General features: G+C 44.9%; 1 protein-coding gene across 1 annotated transcript in view; it reads right to left on the minus strand.

Annotated features, from left to right (window-relative positions):
* LOC124013313 (filaggrin-like) overlaps nucleotides 1–11425 on the minus strand; it is a 49326-nt gene extending 37901 nt beyond the window's left edge. The window contains exons 1-3 of the mRNA XM_046327583.1: nucleotides 11037–11425; nucleotides 1139–1258; nucleotides 66–913 (exon numbers count right to left, since the gene is read on the minus strand). Coding sequence (XP_046183539.1) covers nucleotides 66–913; nucleotides 1139–1258; nucleotides 11037–11425 — 1357 coding nt within the window. The remainder of the gene's footprint in view (nucleotides 1–65; nucleotides 914–1138; nucleotides 1259–11036) is intronic.
* Nucleotides 11426–22209: the final 10784 nt, after the last annotated feature.

The following is a 22209-nucleotide window of genomic DNA, read 5'->3' on the forward strand; positions in this document are numbered from 1 at the left end:
GCAGCTCCTGTGATTGTGGTGGTTGCTGCTGTTGTTGTCGTCGAAGAAGCTGTGGTTGTTGTGACCGGAATTGTGGAAGTTGTCATGCCAGCTGTGCTGGTCATGGGGGCAGCTGTGGTTGTGGTTGCAGCAGTAGCTGTTGTTGTAGTTGGAGCACCTGTGGTTGTCGTGGCTGCAGCTGTGGTTGGAGTTGCAACAGTAGCTGTGATTGTAGTTGGAACAGCTGTGGTTGTTGAATGAGAATCTGTGGTAGTTGTGATGCCTGCTGTGGTGACCGTGGCGGCACCTGTGGTTGTGGTGGCAGCACCTGTGGTTGTTGTGGCAGCATCTGTGGTTGTTGTGGGAGAAACTGTGGATGTTGTGACTCCATTTGTGTTTGTAGTTGGAGCATCTGTGGTTGTCATGACAGGAGCTATGGATGTAGTAGGAGCAGTAGGGGTTGTGGTGGCAGCTCCTGTGATTGTGGTGGTTGCTGCTGTTGTTGTCGTCGAAGAAGCTGTGGTTGTTGTGACCGGAATTGTGGAAGTTGTCATGCCAGCTGTGCTGGTCATGGGGGCAGCTGTGGTTGTGGTTGCAGCACCTGTGGTTGTTGTGAAAGCAGCTGTGGTTGTTGTGACTCCATTTGTTGTGGTAGTTGGAACATCTGTGGTTGTCGTGGCAGCAGCTGTGGTTGTAGTTGGAGCAGCTGTGGTTGTTGAATGAGAATCTGTGGTAGTTGTGATGCCTGCTGTGGTGACCGTAGCAGGACCTGTGGTTGTAGTGGCAGCACCTGTGGTTGTTGTGGGGGAAACTGTGGTTGTGACTCCATTTGTAGTGGTAGTTGGAGCGTCTGTGGTTGTTGTGGCAGCAGCTGTGATTGTTGTGGGAGAAACTGTGGATGTTGTGACTCCATTTGTGATTGTAGTTGGAGCATCTGTGGTTGTCATGACAAGAGCTATGGATGTAGTAGGAGCAGTAGGGGTTGTGGTGGCAGCTCCTGTGATTGATTGTGTTGTTGTGGTGGTTGCTGCTGTTGTTGTAGTCGAAGAAGCTGTGGTTGTTGTGACCGGAATTGTGGTAGTCGTCATGCCAGCTGTGGTGGTCGTGGGGGCAGCTGTGGTTGTGGTTGCAGCAGTAGCTGTTGTTGTAGTTGGAGCACCTGTGGTTGTTGTTGCAGCAACTGTGTTTGTGGTGGCTGCTGCAGCAGTTGTAAGTGTCGTTGTGATGGCAGGAACTATGGTGGTCATCATGGACGTAGTTGAGGTTGTAGTTGGAGCGGCTGTGGTTGTTGAATGAGCATCTGTGGTAGTTGTGATGCCTGCTGTGGTGACTGTAGCATCACCTGTGGTTGTTGTGGGAGAAACTGTGGTTGTTGTGACTCCATTTGTTGTTGTAGTTGGAGCATCTGTGGTTGTCATGACAGGAGCTGTGGTTGTAGTAGGAGCAGTAGGGATTGTGGTGGCAGCTCCTGTGATTGTGGTGGTTGCTGCTGTTGTTATAGTCGAAGCAGCTGTGGTTATTGTGACCGGAATTGTGGTAGTCGTCATGCCAGCTGTGGTGGTCGTGGGGGCAGCTGTGGTTGTGGTTGCAGCAGAAGCTGTGTTTGTTGTGGGGGCATTCGTTGTTGGGGTTTGGGCATTCCCTGATGCTGTTGCAAATAAAAAAGCATAGATTTTAGAATATCTTTTAGAATTTCATAATGATCTACAATTTAAAGACTAGAGAATGAACTTACCTATGATCATAAGAAGGACGATGAGATTTTTTCTGTTCATCTTTGAAACTGTTTTCTTTTTAGTCTGTGGTCACAGAGAGATGGGCACACATGATTCATTTGAAGGTAAAAGACAAATATTATCAACAGATTGACTTTGACCAATGTAATTTAAACTTGAATATTGTGGAATGAGATCACAAATGGTAAATGCAATATTTTTGTCTGTTTTTGTACAGTAAGTCTTAATTTGTGATGTTTTTAACCAAGTTATTTTTCTTGATATTTAATATTTAATTAGTTCACATTTGTATTTTTTTTATTTATTTATTATTTTAACCATGATTTATTTATCCAGGAAGTCCTGTTAAGGTCAGAAGGCATATTTTTTTATTTAGACCTGGCTAAGAGGTCAGCTGAATAAAAACACATAGATACACTACATGTGTTATTCTATAATCCGTAAATGTATAGATTTACCACTAAATCTGTAGATTTACAAATGAGAATGTAATGAGAATGTTTTTACACATTTACCATAACACATACACAGCAGAGCAAAAACATGAATATGAATGAATGTAATTGAAGAATTGAAACATTTGCACACCTCCTGCAGCAAGTCTGAAACTATAGCCTTGAATTCCTCTATCAGGACAAAGCACTCTAGGTTAAAGAAGATGTTTCCTGGACCAAGGGGTCAGATATTCCGATCAGACCCTTGGTAACTGGAATAAGAATTTCACTAGAGATGATTTGAGGTGATAAAATCCATGGCTGAACAAGGACAAGGAACAGCGGTATAGAGGGAGTTTACGAGTTACAGCCTTGTCAGTTAACATACACAAATGTTTCTTCCAAAAGTTCACTTTTAAAAATACACAGAAGTCTAATCATAATAAAAAATATATGTAACACAATATTTAAAAAAACACACTTACCAAATTGTGTTAATTGTGATGTTGTAGCTGAAATCCTCAGTGTTCAGTAACTGTGCACCTCCAATACATACTAAGCTCCTGCATTGCTACAGCTTTTATAGTTTAAAGCACAACCTTCATGACATCATTATGATGAATGAGATGTAAAGGAAAATGTGTGCTTATGTCACCTTGTAGAAAAAGGTGTGCTGAGTTGTGCCGTAATCATCTTTTGAAGAAGAATGAATGAGGCCTCCCCCACGTTATGACTGAATTCCTAATCTAGCAGTACATGGAGACACACATACCAGGGGTGCAAACATTTGTACAAACAGATGAAAAATGTTCTGTTTTACAACTACAACTATTGTTTCTATTGTACAGATTCAGAAAGGTCCCTCCCTGTTTTCTGAACTTGCTCAATAGAAACGCCATTGTAATGATTACACCACTGGACCCATTCAATGTATCAATTGTGTTTGATTGCAATACACAATGTAAATTAATCTACTACATAATCATTGTGATACATTTATTTTGTTTTCATCAAGCTAATTTTCCTAAGGAAATGCCAAAACCACAAACATACAAGGTTATTTATCCAATGACACCACACCCATATGTTTCTGCATACGTATGAAGACAACCATTGATGACACCCAGGATGTGCACATCTTCAAACCACGTCTTTGATAAAGTAAATAAAGGCTATTATTATGCCAATGATAAGGATCTAAGAATAGCTGTATTACAGGATCTCGACATTTTCCACTTTTTGTTGTGTTGCAGCCAACATTTAAAATGTATTAAATTGAGTGAGACATTGTGTCACTGGCTGACACACAATACCCCATAATGTCAATGTGGAATTATGTTTTTAGATTGAAAACATAATAATAACATAAAATATGAAATGTCTTGAGTCATTAAGTATTCAACCCAGCTGATATGGCGAGACTAAATACATTCAGGAGTAAAATGTACTCACTTAATACATGGCATGGACTCGCTCTGTGTGCAATAATAGTGTTCAACATGAAAGACTGTGTACCCCACACATACAATTATCTGTAAGATCCATCAGTCGAGCAGTGAATTTCAAACCAATACTGAACAAAAATATGAACGTAACAAAGTGTTGGTCAATTGTGAGGTGAAATAGAAGATCCAAGGATCTGAACACAATTCCTTGAAGCTGAAAATGTCCCAGTTCTTCCGTAGCCTGGATATTCACCAGACATGTCACCCATTGAACATGTTTTTGATGCTCTGGATTGACGTGTACAACAACATGTTACAGTTTCCGTCAATATCCAGAAACTTCGCACAGCCATTGAAAGTAGTAGAACAACATTCCACAGGCCACAATCAACAGCCTGATCAACTCTATGTGAATGAGATGTGTTGCACTGCATGAGTCAAATGGTGGTCACATTTGATGCTGGCTGGTTTTCTGATCCACGCCCCTACCTTTTTTTTTAAGGTATCTGTGACCAACAGATGCATATCTATATTCCCAGTGATGTGAAATCTATTGATTAGGGCCTCATTTCAAATCATTTCAATGGACTGATTTCCTTCTATGAACTGTATCTCAGAAACATCTTTGAAAATGTTGCATGTTGCGCTTATATTTTTGTTCTGTATACATTATAAATCAATACAGAAAATAAATAGATACTACTTAATTAATTTTTCCTATATTATTTGAGGTACTAAAAGTAATACTGAACTAAAGTGCATAATCCCACAAATAAAATGTTGAGTTATAATAGATATAAAATAATAAAGTTATTGCCGTGATTTCAATGATGAAGGGGACCGAGTAGCAGCAGTTGTTTTAGAAGATCCTACAGCTATTTCATTTTCTCTCTAGGAATCTTTACTCTCTTCAAACTAAATATTAATATTAATATTTAAGCAATAAGGCCTGAGGAGGTGTGGTATACCACCAAAGGATACCATGGGTAAGGGCTGTTTTTAGGCACGCAGAGTCCCTGGATACAACCCTTAGCCATGGTATATTGGCCCTTTACCACAAACCACAGAAGTGCCTTATTGCTATTATAAACTGGTTACCAATATAATTAGACCATTAAAAAAATTGTTTTATGTCAGAAACTGTTATGCAGGTGAATGAGGACCCAAAAGCGACTTGGCGAAAACAGAGTTTTTAATCCAGTAAAGATACTTTACAAAACAAAAGGCAAAATACTACTCGTAAAGACGAGAACAGACTGGAGACTTGATCAAGAACTGCAGGTTGCCTCGGGAAGGCACTTGAACCTAGCAGACTCAGACACCTGCTCACCACGCAGCATCTGAGGGAAACACGACACGACAGGGCAATACATAGACACAGCACGGTGAACAATAGATAAGGATCCGACAGGGCAGGAACGGAAAACAAGGAGAGAAATAGGGACTCTAATCAGGGAAAAGGATCGGGAACAGGTGTGGGAAGACTAAATGATTGATTAGGGGAATAGGAACAGCTGGGAGCAGGAACGGAACGATAGAGAGAAGAGAGAGCGAGAGAGTGAGAGAGGGAGGGGAGAGAGAGGGATAGAAAGAGGGAAAGAACCTAATAAGACCAGCAGAGGGAAACGAATAGAAGGGGAAGCACAGGGACAAGACATGATAATCAATGACAAAACATGACAGTACCCCCCCACTCACCGAGCGCCTCCTGGCGCACTCGAGGAGGAACCCTGGCGGCAACGGAGGAAATCATCAATAAGCGAACGGTCCAGCACGTCCCGAGACGGAACCCAACTCCTCTCCTCAGGACCGTAACCCTCCCAATCCACTAAGTATTGGTGACCCCGTCCCCGAGAACGCATGTCCATGATCTTACGTACCTTGTAAATAGGTGCGCTCTCGACAAGGACGGGAGGGGTGAGGGAAGACGAACGGGGGTGCGAAGAAAGGGCTTGACACAGGAGACATGGAAGACAGGATGGACGCGACGAAGATGTCGCGGAAGAAGCAGTCGCACAGCGACAGGATTGACGACCTGGGAGACACGGAACGGACCAATGAACCGCGGAGTCAACTTACGAGAAGCTGTCGTAAGAGGAAGGTTGCGAGTGGAAAGCCACACTCTCTGGCCGCAACAATACCTTGGACTCTTAATCCTGCGTTTATTGGCGGCTCTCACAGTCTGTGCCCTGTAACGGCAAAGTGCAGACCTCACCCTCCTCCAGGTGCGCTCACAACGTTGGACAAACGCTTGAGCGGAGGGAACGCTGGACTCGGCAAGCTGGGATGAGAACAGAGGAGGCTGGTAACCCAGACTACTCTGAAACGGAGATAACCCGGTAGCAGACGAAGGAAGCGAGTTGTGAGCGTATTCTGCCCAGGGGAGCTGTTCTGCCCAAGACGCAGGGTTTCTGAAAGAAAGGCTGCGTAGTATGCGACCAATCGTCTGATTGGCCCTCTCTGCTTGACCGTTAGACTGGGGATGAAACCCGGAAGAGAGACTGACGGACGCACCAATCAAACGACAGAACTCCCTCCAAAACTGTGACGTGAATTGCGGGCCTCTGTCTGAAACGGCGTCTAACGGGAGGCCATGAATTCTGAACACATTCTCGATGATGATTTGTGCCGTCTCCTTAGCGGAAGGAAGTTTAGCGAGGGGAATGAAATGTGCCGCCTTAGAGAACCTATCGACAACCGTAAGAATCACAGTCTTCCCCGCAGACAAAGGCAGACCGGTTATGAAGTCTAGGGCGATGTGAGACCATGGTCGAGAAGGAATGGGGAGCGGTCTGAGACGACCGGCAGGAGGAGAGTTACCCGACTTAGTCTGCGCGCAGTCCGAACAAGCAGCCACGAAACGGCGCGTGTCACGCTCCTGAGTCGGCCACCAAAAGCGCTGGCGAATAGACGCAAGAGTGCCTCGAACACCGGGATGACCAGCTAACTTGGCAGAGTGAGCCCACTGAAGAACAGCCAGACGAGTGGAAACAGGAACGAAAAGGAGGTTACTAGGACAAGCGCGCGGCGACGCAGTGTGCGTGAGTGCTTGCTTAACCTGTCTTTCAATTCCCCAGACTGTTAACCCGACAACACGCCCATAAGGAAGAATCCCCTCGGGATCAGTAGAAGCCACAGAAGAACTAAACAGACGGGATAAGGCATCAGGCTTGGTGTTTTTGCTACCCGGACGGTAAGAAATCACAAACTCGAAACGAGCGAAAAACAACGCCCAACGAGCTTGACGGGCATTAAGTCGTTTGGCAGAACGGATGTACTCAAGGTTCTTATGGTCTGTCCAAACGACAAAAGGAACGGTCGCCCCCTCCAACCACTGTCGCCATTCGCCTAGGGCTAAGCGGATGGCGAGCAGTTCACGGTTACCCACATCATAATTGCGCTCAGATGGCGACAGGCGATGAGAAAAATAAGCGCAAGGATGAACCTTATCGTCAGACTGGAAGCGCTGGGATAGAATGGCTCCCACGCCTACCTCTGAAGCGTCAACCTCGACAATGAATTGTCTAGTGACGTCAGGAGTAACGAGGATAGGAGCGGACGTAAAACGTTCTTTTAGAAGATCAAAAGCTCCCTGGGCGGAACCGGACCACTTAAAACACGTCTTGACAGAAGTAAGAGCTGTGAGAGGGGCAGCAACTTGACCGAAATTACGAATGAAACGCCGATAGAAATTAGCGAAACCTAAAAAGCGCTGCAACTCGACACGTGACCTTGGAACGGGCCAATCACTGACAGCTTGGACCTTAGCGGAATCCATCTGAATGCCTTCAGCGGATATAACGGAACCGAGAAAAGTAACGGAGGAGACATGAAAAGAGCACTTCTCAGCCTTTACGTAGAGACAATTCTCTAAAAGGCGCTGTAGAACACGTCGAACGTGCTGAACATGAATCTCGAGTGACGGTGAAAAAATCAGGATATCGTCAAGATAGACAAAAACAAAGATGTTCAGCATGTCTCTCAGAACATCATTAACTAATGCCTGAAAAACAGCTGGCGCATTGGCGAGACCAAACGGCAGAACCCGGTACTCAAAATGCCCTAACGGAGTGTTAAACGCCGTTTTCCACTCGTCCCCCTCTCTGATGCGCACGAGATGGTAAGCGTTACGAAGGTCCAACTTAGTAAAGCACCTGGCTCCCTGCAGAATCTCGAAGGCTGATGACATAAGGGGAAGCGGATAACGATTCTTAACCGTTATGTCATTCAGCCCTCGATAATCCACGCAGGGGCGCAGAGTACCGTCCTTCTTCTTAACAAAAAGAACCCCGCCCCGGCCGGAGAGGAAGAAGGCACTATGGTACCGGCGTCAAGAGACACAGATAAATAATCCTCGAGAGCCTTACGTTCGGGAGCCGACAGAGAGTATAGTCTACCCCGAGGAGGAGTGGTCCCCGGAAGGAGATCAATACTACAATCATACGACCGGTGAGGAGGAAGGGAGTTGGCTCGGGACCGACTGAAGACCGTGCGCAGATCATGATATTCCTCCGGCACTCCTGTCAAATCGCCAGGTTCCTCCTGAGAAGTGGGGACAGAAGAAATGGGAGGGATGGCAGACATTAAACACTTCACATGACAAGAAACGTTCCAGGATAGGATAGAATTACTAGACCAATTAATAGAAGGATTATGACATACTAGCCAGGGATGTCCCAAAACAACAGGTGTAAAAGGTGAACGAAAAATCAAAAAAGAAATAGTCTCACTGTGGTTACCAGATACTGTGAGAGTTAAAGGTAGTGTCTCAAATCTGATACTGGGAAGATGACTACCATCTAAGGCAAACATGGGCGTAGGTTTGTCTAACTGTATGAAAGGAATGTCATGTTTCCGAGCCCATGCTTCGTCCATGAAACAACCCTCAGCCCCAGAGTCAATCAAGGCACTGCATGTAGCACCCGAACCGGTCCAGCGTAGATGGACCGACATAGTAGTACAGGATCTAGATGAAGAGACCTGAGTAGTAGCGCTCACCAGTAGCCCTCCGCTTACTGATGAGCTCTGGCCTTTTACTGGACATGAATTGACAAAATGTCCATCAAATCCGCAATAGAGGCACAGGCGGTTGGTGATCCTCCGTTCCCTCTCCTTGGTCGAGATGCGAATACCTCCCAGCTGCATGGGCTCAGTCTCTGAGCCAGAGGAGGGAGATGGTTGCGATGCGGAGCAGGGAAACACCGTTGACGCGAGCTCTCTTCCACGAGCTTGGTGACGAAGATCTACCCGTCGTTCTATGCGGATGGCGAGAGCAATCAAAGAGTCCACACTGGAAGGAACCTCCCGAGAGAGAATCTCATCTTTGACCACTGCGTGGAGTCCCTCCAGAAAACGAGCGAGCAGCGCCGGCTCGTTCCAGTCACTAGATGCAGCAAGAGTGCGAAACTCTATAGAGTAATCCGTTATGGATCGATCACCTTGGCATAGGGAAGCCAGGGCCCTAGAAGCCTCCCCACCAAAAACTGAACGGTCAAAAACCCGAATCATCTCCTCTTTAAAGTTCTGGTAATTGTTAGAACAATCAGCCCTTGCCTCCCAGATAGCTGTGCCCCACTCTCGAGCCCGGCCAGTAAGGAGTGAAATGACGTAAGCAACCCGAGCTCTCTCGCTAGAGTATGTGTTGGGTTGGAGAGAGAACACAATATCACACTGGGTGAGAAAGGAGCGGCACTCCGTGGGCTGCCCGGAGTAGCAAGGTGGGTTATTAACCCTAGGTTCCGGAGGCTCGGCAGGCCAGGAAGTAACAGGTGGCACGAGACGAAGACTCTGGAACTGTCCAGAGAGGTCGGAAACCTGAGCGGCCAGGTTCTCCACGGCATGGCGAGCAGCAGACAATTCCTGCTCGTGTCTGCCGAGCATGGCTCCTTGGATCTCGACGGCAGTGTTACGAGCATCTGTAGTCGCTGGGTCCATTCCTTGGTCGGATCCTTCTGTTATGCAGGTGAATGAGGACCCAAAAGCGACTTGGCGAAAACAGAGTTTTTAATCCAGTAAAGATACTTTACAAAACAAAAGGCAAAATACTACTCGTAAAGACGAGAACAGACTGGAGACTTGATCAAGAACTGCAGGTTGCCTCGGGAAGGCACTTGAACCTAGCAGACTCAGACACCTGCTCACCACGCAGCATCTGAGGGAAACACGACACGACAGGGCAATACATAGACACAGCACGGTGAACAATAGATAAGGATCCGACAGGGCAGGAACGGAAAACAAGGAGAGAAATAGGGACTCTAATCAGGGAAAAGGATCGGGAACAGGTGTGGGAAGACTAAATGATTGATTAGGGGAATAGGAACAGCTGGGAGCAGGAACGGAACGATAGAGAGAAGAGAGAGCGAGAGAGTGAGAGAGGGAGGGGGAGAGAGAGGGATAAAAAGAGGGAAAGAACCTAATAAGACCAGCAGAGGGAAACGAATAGAAGGGGAAGCACAGGGACAAGACATGATAATCAATGACAAAACATGACAGAAACATATACGGTCTTATATACTACAGCTTTCAGCCAATCAGCACTCAGGGCTCGAATCACATGGTTAAAAAAAATTCTGAATAGGATTTTGTTTGTGTATGTTGAGGTATGTTGTCAAGATGATGATTAGTCTACCAGTATGAGTGAAGCAGATATGACATCACAGCCAGGCAGATTGTGAGAAGACTTATTATCAACTGGAGGCTGCCATTGGAGGTAGCAGCTGTGGTTGTTGTTGCAGTAACAATGGATGTTGTGGTGGCATCTGTTTTTATTTAGGAGCAGCTATGGTTGTCGTAGCAACAGCTATGGTTGTAGTTGGAGCAGCTGTGGCTGTGGGGGCAGCAGCTGTAGTTGTGGTGGTGGCTCCTGCTGTGGTTGAAGTTGGAGCAGCTGTTGTTGTCATGGCAGCAGCTGTTGGTGTCAGGATTTGGCCAGGGTTGTTCCGGTTTTTGGTCACTAGATGCCCCCATTGTGCTTTTTGACCTTTTGTTTTCCCTTGATCCCCATTATTATTTGCACCTGTGCCTCGTTTCCCCTGATTGTATTTAAACCCTTAGTTTTCCTCAGTTATTTGCTCTGTGTTTGTATGTTAGCACCCAGCCCTAGTATTCTGTGAACTATTGTTGATCCCGGTGGACTCGCTTGTGGAATTCTGTTTTTTGTTCTTGTTTATTTATTTTTAAGTATCTTTTGAGGCTTTTTATGCTATACCTACCACCTTGTGGATTTACCTTTTTTTGTCTTGGAGGATTACCTTTGTTCTTGTGGAATTCCTTTTGAGGTTGTGGAGTTACATGTTTTCCTGAAGGACTTCACTTTTTACTTCATTAAATACACCGTCTCAAGTACTGCTGTGCCTGCCTCATCTTCTGGGTTCTGCCGACTATTCGTGGCTCAGTTGGTTAAGAGACTGTTTCTCACTCCGGAGACCCGGGTTTGTAACCGGGTCCTGACAGTTGGGTTTGTAGTGGCAGCTTTGGTTGTAGTTGGAGTAGCTGTGGTTGTTGTGGCGGCTACTTTGGTTGTAGTTGAAGCTGCTTTGGTTGTAGTGGCAGCAGCTGTGGTTGTAGTTGGAGCAGCTGTGTTTGTTATGGCAGCAGCTGTAGTTGCGGTGGCAGTGGCTGTAGTTGTGGTGGCAGAAGCTGTAGTTGTGGTGGAAGCTGCTGTGGTTGTAGTTCGAGTAGCAGTGGTTGTTATGGCAGCAGCTGTGGATGTGGCAGCAGCTGTGGTTGTATTTGGTTCAGCTGTGGTTGTTGTAGCAGGGACTGTGCTTGTGGTGGCATTGGTTGTTGTGCTTTGGGATTTTCCTGATGCTGTTGTAAATGAAAGCATTGATATTATTGAGAGTATATTTTTGCAATTTCAAATGATTTGCAATTTAAAGAGTAGTGTATCAGGTTACAATAATCAGAATAAGGACTGTGATAATTGTAGCATTCATCTTCAAACCATGTTCGTATTATTCTAATATCACAGAGTAAGGGTAAATCATTACCGTTGAATTCGAAAGTTAACATACACTTAGGTTGGAGTTGTGGATGTAGTTCAAGGCCTACCTTCCAACTCAGTGCCTCTTTGCTTGACATCATAGAAAAATCTAAAGAAATCAGCCAAGACCTCAGGAAAAAAAATTGTAGACCTCCACAAGTCTGTTTCATCCTTGGGAGCAATTTCCAAATGCCTGTAGTTACCACGTTCATCTGTACAAACAATGGTACGCAAGTATAACCACCATGGGACCACGTCATACACCTCAGGAAGGAGATGCGTTCTGTTTATTAGAGATGAACGTACTTTGGTGCGAAAAGTGCAAATCGATCCCAGAACAACAGCAAAGGCCTTTGTGAAGATGCTGGAGGAAACAGTTACAAAAATATCTATATCCACAGTAAAATGAGTTCTATATCGACATAACCTGAAAGCCCGTTCAGCAAAGAATAAGCCACTGCTTCAAACCCACCATTTAAAATCCAGACTAAGGTTTGCAACTGCACATGGGGACAAAGATCGTACTTTTTGGAGAAATGTCCTCTTCTCTGACGAAACAAAAATAGAACTGTTTGGCCATAATGACCATTGTTATGTTTGGAGGAAAAAGGGCGAGCTTGCAAGCCGAAGAACACCATTCCAACCCTGAAGCATGGGTGTGTCAGCATCATGTTGTGAGGGTGCTTTGCTGCAGGAGGGACTGGTGCACTTCACAAAATAGATGGCATCATGAGGAAAGACAATTATGTGGATATATTGAAGCAACATCTCAAGACATCAGTCAGGAAGTTAAGCTTGGTCACAAAGGGGTCTTACAAATGGACAATGACCCCAAGCATACTTCCAAAGTTGTGGCAAAATGGCTTAAGGACAACAAAGTCAAGCCGTTGGAACTTTATTGAAGAGTTATGATAAAAACATCCTAATGATTGATTCTGTACTTAGTTTGACATGTTTCTTCAACCTGTAATATAACTTTTTGAAGTTTTTGTCCGAACTAATGCATGAGCATTTGGATATGTATACCAAACGCGTTAACAAAAGTAGCTAATTGGACATAAATAACGGACATTATCGAACAAATCAAGCATTTATTGTGGACCTGGGATTGCTGGGAGTGCATTCTGATGAAGATCATCAAAGGTTAGGGAATATTTATCATGTACTTTCTGGTTTCTTTTGACCTCAACATGGCGGCTAAATTGATGATATTTCTGAGCGCCGTCTCAGATTATTGCATGGTTTGCATTTTCCGTAAAGTAAAAAAAAAATCTGACACAGCGGTTGCATTAAGGAGAGATGTATCTATAATGTCATATGTAACTTATTTTACCATCTACATTTATAATGAGTATTTCTGTTGAATCGATGTGGCTATGCAAAATCACTGGATGTTTTTGGAACTGGTGAACTGGCGCCAATGTAAACTCAGATTTTTTTATTTAAATATGAACTTTATCAAACAAAACATGCTTGTATTGTGCAACATGAAGTCCTATGAGTGTCATCTGATGAAGATCATCAAAGGTTAGTGATTCATTTTATCTCTATATGTGCTTTTTGTGACTATCTTTGGCTGGAAAAATGGCTGTGTTTATTCTGTGGCTTAGTGGTGACCTAACATAATCGTGCTTTCACTGTAAAACTTATTTGAAATCTGACACTGCTGTCGGTTTAACAACTAGATTACCTTTAAAACGGTATAAGACACATGTATGTTTGAGAAATTTTAATTATGAGTTTTCTGTTTTGAATTTGGCACCCTGCACTTTCACTGGCTGTTGTCATATCATCCCGTTACCGGGATTGCAGCCATAAGACGTTTTTAATGTTCAACTAAATTTGCAAAATAGAGAGATCAACATTCAAAATGAACGGACCCTGTGTGGAGACTCTGATCTAACCAACTGATCCAAGGCTATCACGTACTCAGACTCTGTTAGGATCTGTCCACAAGTTATCACTTGAGGATATTTGGCTGCTTTTATAGGCTACATTTGTATGCTTTATTTGCATATGTGACCCGATTCAGGAAACTAGGCCAATATCGCAATTCACGACTTCACAGGAGATCCTTTTGAACGTAATTTTTTATTTATTAATTTATATATATATTTTTTTATCAAAATGCGTTCTTTGGCAGAAGTGCCTTCTCGAACATGTGAACTTTCATGTGCCTTAATATCAAAACTCAATGTCATCTGTAAAATTGTTACATTTCGAGCCTAGATTGTTTAACCACAGAAAAAGTCAGCAACCTTCCCACTAGCCATGATTGCCTGAGATAATGATTGGGCTGGACTTGCTGAGAGATGAGTTTGGATTGGTTGGTGTTGCATCTTGTGTCTATAAAATGAGCTGCTCGTAATGCGTGAATAATTGTTTCTAATGCAGTTTTCCCGAAAGATATTATGTTAGCTATGGAGAACTGCAAATATGTTTCTACTGCTCAATAACATTGCTGTCCTGAATTTATCAGGCGCTATCGACAAAGGTCAGTGGGAAAAGGTTGTGATGGACTACTTTCTGGATGATGATAGTGACATGAAATGCTGACTCTCTCATTTCATAACATGTTTTGAAATCAGTGGAACACAACAGGCCAAACAAGCTGTGCAAACTAAACAGAAACACAGGATGTCTTATAAAAGGGGTTGCAGTCTGCCGTGAAGCTTTCATCCATGTATACAGTTAAGAATCTAGCTACAGTCAGATATTTTATGCTTCAAAATTTGTCCAAGGGTAGTTTTCATAGCAAGCTAATGCTTTCTGTTAGCTAGCCAGCTGGCGATAGATGGCTGTCTAGCTACAGTGTAGTGATATCTCAGAATGCCAATTTGCATCTATTGTATAATAATGATAAAATATTTGTATCTGGAATTTGTCTTCAGCAATAATCAGTGGATCACGCCTGACTCAAATCCACCAGTCATACAAAGAGCTGGCCCAAGCAAGCAAAGGCCGCAGCGTAGTCATCAACTACGTGCACCATTTCTTCAACTACGAAGTTGGGAAAACACGTGTGGACCTGAATTATGACAACGGCAGTGGCCAAAACAAGAACAAGTTTGTCATCAGCCTGGTGGACCATGCACAAGCTCCACCACTTCCTGATCACAGGCCACACCAAGTTTGCCCCTGACTTGTGCTTTGGCCTCATCAAGCAACGCTTCAGAAAGACCAGACTTGGTCTGAGATTGCTGGTATTGTGAAGGACAGCACTGTGACAGGGGTCAACATCCCACAGCTGGTTGGACTGTAGGATGGTACGGTGCTGGTGGAAAGCTATGGCTTTGCAACAACACCTGACTCCATACTTCAGGCCGTTGCCACAGATCAAGCAGTACCAGCACTTCAGGTAAAATATAGTTTTCTTTGTATGAGGTTTTTCTTATCTAAACCTGGGAGGTGAATTGATGTTGTGCAAGGTTGTAATGTCTTCTGATTTTTTTGTTATTCCCTGTTTTACAACTTCAATGCTCTGGAGCCTAGTGTTGCGTTCGGACTGCCGGGACAAGGATTCAGCTGCTGTGCAACACTGACATCCTTCCTCCCATAGATTGTCTGCCTGTAAAAGCACCACCCGGACTGGACATAGCTAGACAAACTATATTTTTGACAAAATCAGGGAGTTTTGCGACGAAGAGGCTATGGACATCACATGCTCTGCACCAAAGTCAAGGACTGGACAGAAACAGGCTCTCTGAATATAGATGAACTTGTTCATGTGTGGTTTGGACGGACCAGTCATCAGCACTATCTGCAGTGTAATATGATTTTGTGGCATACCACAACAATATCATGTGACCGTATCAAGTGTCCACCACTTAAATATATGGCGCGTGCATCTGTTTATGTACTGTATATGTGCTCCTTACTCAGGTTTCATGGCCTTAACTTATGTATGGAGTACTATGTGATAAATACATGTGTAACAGTATATAAATTGAGGCCAATGTGCCGTGAAGGCATTTTGGCAGTGATTTCAAAATACTTTAAAATACTTCTCAAGTAGTGTTTTGTGGTACCTGTACATTACTTTACTATTTATATTTTTGGCAACTTTTACTTCACTACATTCGTAAAGAAAATAATGTATCTTTTACTCCATATAGCTAGCTAGCTTACAAAGAATAACAACAAAAAATATCTAGTTAACAGAAGAAAGGAAGACAAAATAAGGACAAAAGAAGGACAGAAGAAAAAAGGAAAAGAAAGAGGACAACATAGTGAAACAGTACTTCTATTGCAACTTGTATTTCGTCGTCCTAACGTAGTCTACACTGCTATCTGCCCAGCAGCTAGCCAGCTAGCATACGTCCACCGTCTACCGAATTGCAGCACTGTAGAAACTATTACACTCAACTGAACGACTTGATTAGTGTAGTGTTAGCTAGCTACATAGTTGTCTTTGCTGTCTTCGTATCCAAGATAATTGTGTAGTTTAGAGCGTGTAGTCTTAGAGTGATTATCTTAATTTACTGAGGTTAGCTAGCCAGCTATTTGTCGTCCTTAACGTAGGAGACACTGCTAGCTAGCCAACAGCTAGCCAACGTCTACTGAATAGAACTTCCGCACTCAACAACCCGGTCGCATTCCGCTTCGCTCCACAGGTAGTATCACATTTTTCATTTCATTTCATTACAGCACAACGGTTTGATTTGTTTGATCGTAGCTAGCTACATAGCTAGCTACATAGCCGTCTGTGTATCAAAGATAATTGTTGTCGTTCTTTTAACGTAACGTAATCAACACTGCTAGCTAGCCAGCTAGCCCCCGAATAGCAACACTGTAGAAACTATTACACTCAACGGAACAACTTGATTAGTGTAGTGTCAACAACGCAGCCACTGCCAGCTAGCCTACAAAGTCAACAACGCAGCCACTGCCAGCTAGCCTACTTCAGCAGTACTGTATCATTTTAATCATTTTAGTCAATAAGATTCTTGCTACGTAAGCTTAACTTTCTGAACATTTGAGACGTGTAGTCCACTTGTCATTCCAATCTCCTTGCATTAGCGTAGCCTCTTCTGTAGCCTGTCAACTATGTGTCTGTCTATCCCTGTTCTCTCCTCTCTGCACAGACCATACAAACGCTCCACACCGCGTGGCCGCTGCCACCCTAATCTGGTGGTCCCAGCGCGCACGACCCACGTGGAGTTCCAGGTCTCCGGTAGCCTCTGGAACTGCCGATCTGCAGCCAACAAGGCAGAGTTCATCTCAGCCTATGCCTCCCTCCAGTCCCTCGACTTCTTGGCACTGACAGAAACATGGATCACCACAGATAACACTGCTACTCCTACTGCTCTCTCTTCGTCCGCCCACGTGTTCTCGCACACCCCGAGAGCTTCTGGTCTGCGGGGTGGTGGCATCGGGATCCTTATCTCTCCCAAGTGGTCATTCTCTCTTTCTCCCCTTACCCATCTGTCTATCGCCTCCTTTGAATTTCATGCTGTCACAGTTACCAGCCCTTTCAAGCTTAACATCCTTATCATTTATCGCCCTCCAGGTCCCCTCGGAGAGTTCATCAATGAGCTTGATGCCTTGATAAGCTCCTTTCCTGAGGACGGCTCACCTCTCACAGTTCTGGGCGACTTTAACCTCCCCACGTCTACCTTTGACTCATTCCTCTCTGCCTCCTTCTTTCCACTCCTCTCCTCTTTTGACCTCACCCTCTCAAATACGCTCGACCTCATCTTTACTAGATGCTGTTTTTCCACTAACCTCATTGCAACTCCCCTCCAAGTCTCCGACCACTACCTTGTATCCTTTTCCCTCTCGCTCTCATCCAACATTTCCCACACTGCCCCTACTCGGATGGTATCGCGCCGTCCCAACCTTCGCTCTCTCTCCCCCGCTACTCTCTCCTCTTCCATCCTATCATCTCTTCCCTCTGCTCAAACCTTCTCCAACCTATCTCCTGATTCTGCCTCCTCAACCCTCCTCTCCTCCCTTTCTGCATCCTTTGACTCTCTATGTCCCCTATCTTCCAGGCCGGCTCGGTCCTCCCCTCCCGCTCCGTGGCTTGACGACTCATTGCGAGCTCACAGAACAGGGCTCCGGGCAGCCGAGCGGAAATGGAGGAAAACTCGCCTCCTGCGGACCTGGCATCCTTTCACTCCCTCCTCTCTACATTTTCCTCCTCTGTCTCTGCTGCTAAAGCCACTTTCTACCACTCTAAATTCCAAGCATCTGCCTCTAACCCTAGGAAGCTCTTTGCCACCTTCTCCTCCCTCCTGAATCCTCCTCCCCCTCCCCCTCCTCCCTCTCTGCAGATGACTTCGTCAACCATTTTGAAAAGAAGGTCGACGACATCCGATCCTCGTTTGCTAAGTCAAACGACACCGCTGGTTCTGCTCACAGTGCCCTACCCTGTGCTCTGACCTCTTTCTCCCCTCTCTCTCCAGATGAAATCTCGCGTCTTGTGACGGCCGGCCGCCCAACAACCTGCCCGCTCGACCCTATCCCCTCCTCTCTTCTCCAGACCATTTCCGGAGACCTTCTCCCTTACCTCACCTCGCTCATCAACTTATCCCTGACCGCTGGCTACGTCCCTTCCGTCTTCAAGAGAGCGAGAGTTGCACCCCTTCTGAAAAAACCTATCGATCCCTCCGATGTCAACAACTACAGACCAGTATCCCTTCTTTCTTTTCTCTCCAAAACTCTTGAACGTGCCGTCCTTGGTCAGCTCTCCCGCTATCTCTCTCAGAATGACCTTCTTGATCCAAATCAGTCAGGTTTCAAGACTAGTCATTCAACTGAGACTGCTCTTCTCTGTATCACGGAGGCGCTCCGCACCGCTAAAGCTAACTCTTCTCCTCTGCTCTCATCCTTCTAGACCTATCGGCTGCCTTCGATACTGTGAACCATCAGATCCTCCTCTCCACCCTCTCCGAGTTGGGCATCTCCGGTTTCATTGCATCCTACCTGACAGGTCGCTCCTACCAGGTGGCGTGGCGAGAATCTGTCTCCTCACCACGCGCTCTCACCACTGGTGTCCCCCAGGGCTCTGTTCTAGGCCCTCTCCTATTCTCGCTATACACCAAGTCACTTGGCTCTGTCATAACCTCACATGGTCTCTCCTATCATTGCTATGCAGACGACACACAATTAATCTTCTCCTTTCCCCCTTCTGATGACCAGGTGGCGAATCGCATCTCTGCATGTCTGGCAGACATATCAGTGTGGATGACGGATCACCACCTCAAGCTGAACTTCGGCAAGACGGAGCTGCTCTTCCTCCCAGGGAAGGACTGCCCGTTCCATGATCTCGCCATCACGGTTGACAACTCCATTGTGTCCTCCTCCCAGAGCGCTAAGAACCTTGGCGTGATCCTGGACAACACCCTGTCGTTCTCAACTAACATCAAGGCGGTGGCCCGTTCCTGTAGGTTCATGCTCTACAACATCCGCAGAGTACGACCCTGCCTCACACAGGAAGCGGCGCAGGTCCTAATCCAGGCACTTGTCATCTCCCGTCTGGATTACTGCAACTTGTTGGCTGGGCTCCTGCCTGTGCCATTAAACCCCTACAACTCATCCAGAACGCTGCAGCCCGTCTAGTGTTCAACCTTCCCAAGTTCTCTAACGTCACCCCGCTCCTCCGCTCTCTCCACTGGCTTCCAGTTGAAGCTTATCCGCTACAAGACCATGGTGCTTGCCTACGGAGCTGTGAGGGGAACGGCACCTCAGTACCTCCAGGCTCTGATCAGGCCCTACACCCAAATAAGGGCACTGCGTTCATCCACCTCTGGCCTGCTCGCCTCCCTACCACTGAGGAAGTACAGTTCCCGCTCAGCCCAGTCAAAACTGTTCGCTGCTCTGGCTCCCCAATGGTGGAACAAACTCCCTCACGACGCCAGGACAGCGGAGTCAATCACCACCTTCTGGAGACACCTGAAACCCCACCTCTTTAAGGAATACCTAGGATAGGATAAAGTAATCCTTCTCACCCCCCCCTCCCCCCTTAAAATATGTAGATGCACTATTGTAAAGTGGCTGTTCCACTGGATGTCATAAGGTGAATGCACCAATTTGTAAGTCGCTCTGGATAAGAGCGTCTGCTAAATGACTTAAATGTAAATGTAATATATTTTCCTTGACACCCATGTCACGAATATTACCGAAGGTGACTCCCCTTCTTGTTCGGGTGGCGGTCGTCGTCGCCGGTCTACTAGCTATCGCCGATCCGTTGTTCTGTGTTCGTTTAGTTTTGTCTAATTGGTAGCACCTGTTTCTGGTTTGGTTGTTAGGATAGGGTTATATATAGTCTGTTCAGCCTGCTTCTGTTTCGTGCGGGCTTGTTCTCCTGTTTCCTTGTTTGAGTGTATTTTTGTTGCCATTTTGGGTTTCACGCTGTCCGTTTATATTTCTGTTCATTTGTGTTTCCACTTTTGTACATATTATGTTTCCAGGACATTAAAGCGTGTTGTTTTTCCCACATCCTTTGCTCTCTGCGCCTGACTCCACACCTCTTCACTCATTTATTCTTAACAACCCAATAGTACTTGTTACATTTTGACGGTAAAATTGGCCAATCCAAACACTTATCAAGAGAACATCTCTGGTCATCCATTGTGCCTCTGATCTGGCATACTCACTAAACACAAATGCCACATTTGTAAATGATGTCTGAGTGTTGGAGAGTGCCCTTGGCTATCCATCAATAAAAAAATAATAAAATTGTGCTGTCTGGTTTGCTTAATATAAGGAAATTGAAATGGTTTATACTTTTACTTTTGATAATTAAGTACACTGTGCCCCTGGCTATCTGTAATTTTATTTTTTAAATATAATTGTCCCGTACAGTTTAATATAAGGAATTTTAAATGATTTATACTTTTACTCAAGTATGATAATTTAGTACTTTTTCCACCACTGGATGTGGCTGGGGGTTATAGCATTTCTTTCACATGACCCATCAATTTAGACAAGTGTATCTGGGTATGTTACGGTTTTCTTCCGTCGAAGGAGAGGAGGACCAAAATGCAGCGTGGTAATTTTCATACATGTTTAATAAACGAATAAACACGAACAAAACAAGAAACGTGAAAACCTAAACAGCCTATCTGGTGCAAACAAACACAGAGACAGGAAAATCACCCACGAAACACTCAAAGAATATGGATGCCTAAATATGGTTCCCAATCAGAGACAACGATAAACACCTGCCTCTGATTTAGAACCACTCCAGACAGCCATAGACTATTCTAGATAACCCTACTATATCACAATCCCGATACCTACAAAAAAAACAAGACAAAACACACCACATAATAAACCCATGTCACACCCTGGCCTGACCAAAATAATAGGGAAAACACAAAATACTAAGACCAGGGCGTGACAGGGTAAGCATCATCTAATATTTATAAAATAGTTTTATCTGGACTCTCTTTTTACCTGGAATTGTTCCTTATTGTAGGCTACTACCGCTTTTAGTCTTTAGCTCAGGGCCTCATGTGAATCCTTAAAGAGATGGGTGGGGCTGGCTTAAGAGGGTGTAGGCAATGCTGAATGGGTGTAGACAAAGGAGAGCTCTCCAGTAGGTACCAAAACATTCAAAGACCCTTTTCTCAAAAGTGAGTTTACCAACTTTCAAAGTAGAATTACTTTCCCATTGTTCCTCAAAAATGATGTGTATGATATACCAATCTCTACTTTTATCCAATGTAAAATACTAAAATTCAAATGTTGCTACCTCCAGGTGGTGAGTCACATTGCGTGGTAGACACCAAGAATGAATGGCATTTTAGCCCAAATCATTGGAACCCTCAAGTAACTTCACTGCAATAAATCTGCATAAAACCATAGCTGAAGCTCTAAATTCTCATGTCAATTTCTGTTGAGGTTAAATGTTAATTTTCAAGTGGCCTCCCGGGTGGTGCAGTGGTTAAGGGTGCTGTACTGCAGCGCCAGCTGTGCCACCAGAGAATCTGGGTTCGCGCCCAGGCTCTGTCGTAACCAGCCGCGACCGGGATGTCCGTGGGGCGACGCACAATTGGCCTAGCGTCGTCCAGGTTAGTGAGGGCCGGTAGGGAAATCCTTGTCTCATTGTGCACCAGTGACTCCTGTGGCGGGCTGGGCGCAGTGCGCGCTAACCAAGGTTGCCAGGTGAACGGTGTTTCCTCCGACACATTGGTGTAGCTGGCTTCCGGGTTGGATATTAATTTAATATGCAAGACTTTTTAACACCCACATGCATCTCTTTAGTTCAATAGTATCTTTGGACGGTCTTCACTAAACTGTGTCTGAAAGTCGTCTTTCTCAGCAAGACAGAAACGGCAGCAATATATTGCACAAAAAAAGAAAACACATTAAAATAAACCATGAGTACCATGGTTGTCACCTGGTTATTGGACAATGGTTCCATGAATTTGGTGGTCGTACAAGGGAAACTTAATTCCATCCCTTTCCAAAATGATTACATCTCGTACAATTGGGTCAAGTAGTTAGTGAAACTGATAGGTTTTTACATCTTGAACATCTTTTACATCTTGAACATGACATAGAAACCAGGTGAACATTGAGCAGCACTTTGGAGAGACATCTCTTAAAGTAAAGTAAATGGCACCCAATTTATGTATGCCACGCCTCGATCCAAGAGGATTAGAGGTTTAAAAGTCATC

Source organism: Oncorhynchus gorbuscha, linkage group LG24, assembly GCF_021184085.1.
Source record: "Oncorhynchus gorbuscha isolate QuinsamMale2020 ecotype Even-year linkage group LG24, OgorEven_v1.0, whole genome shotgun sequence".
Lineage (NCBI taxonomy): Eukaryota > Metazoa > Chordata > Actinopteri > Salmoniformes > Salmonidae > Oncorhynchus > Oncorhynchus gorbuscha.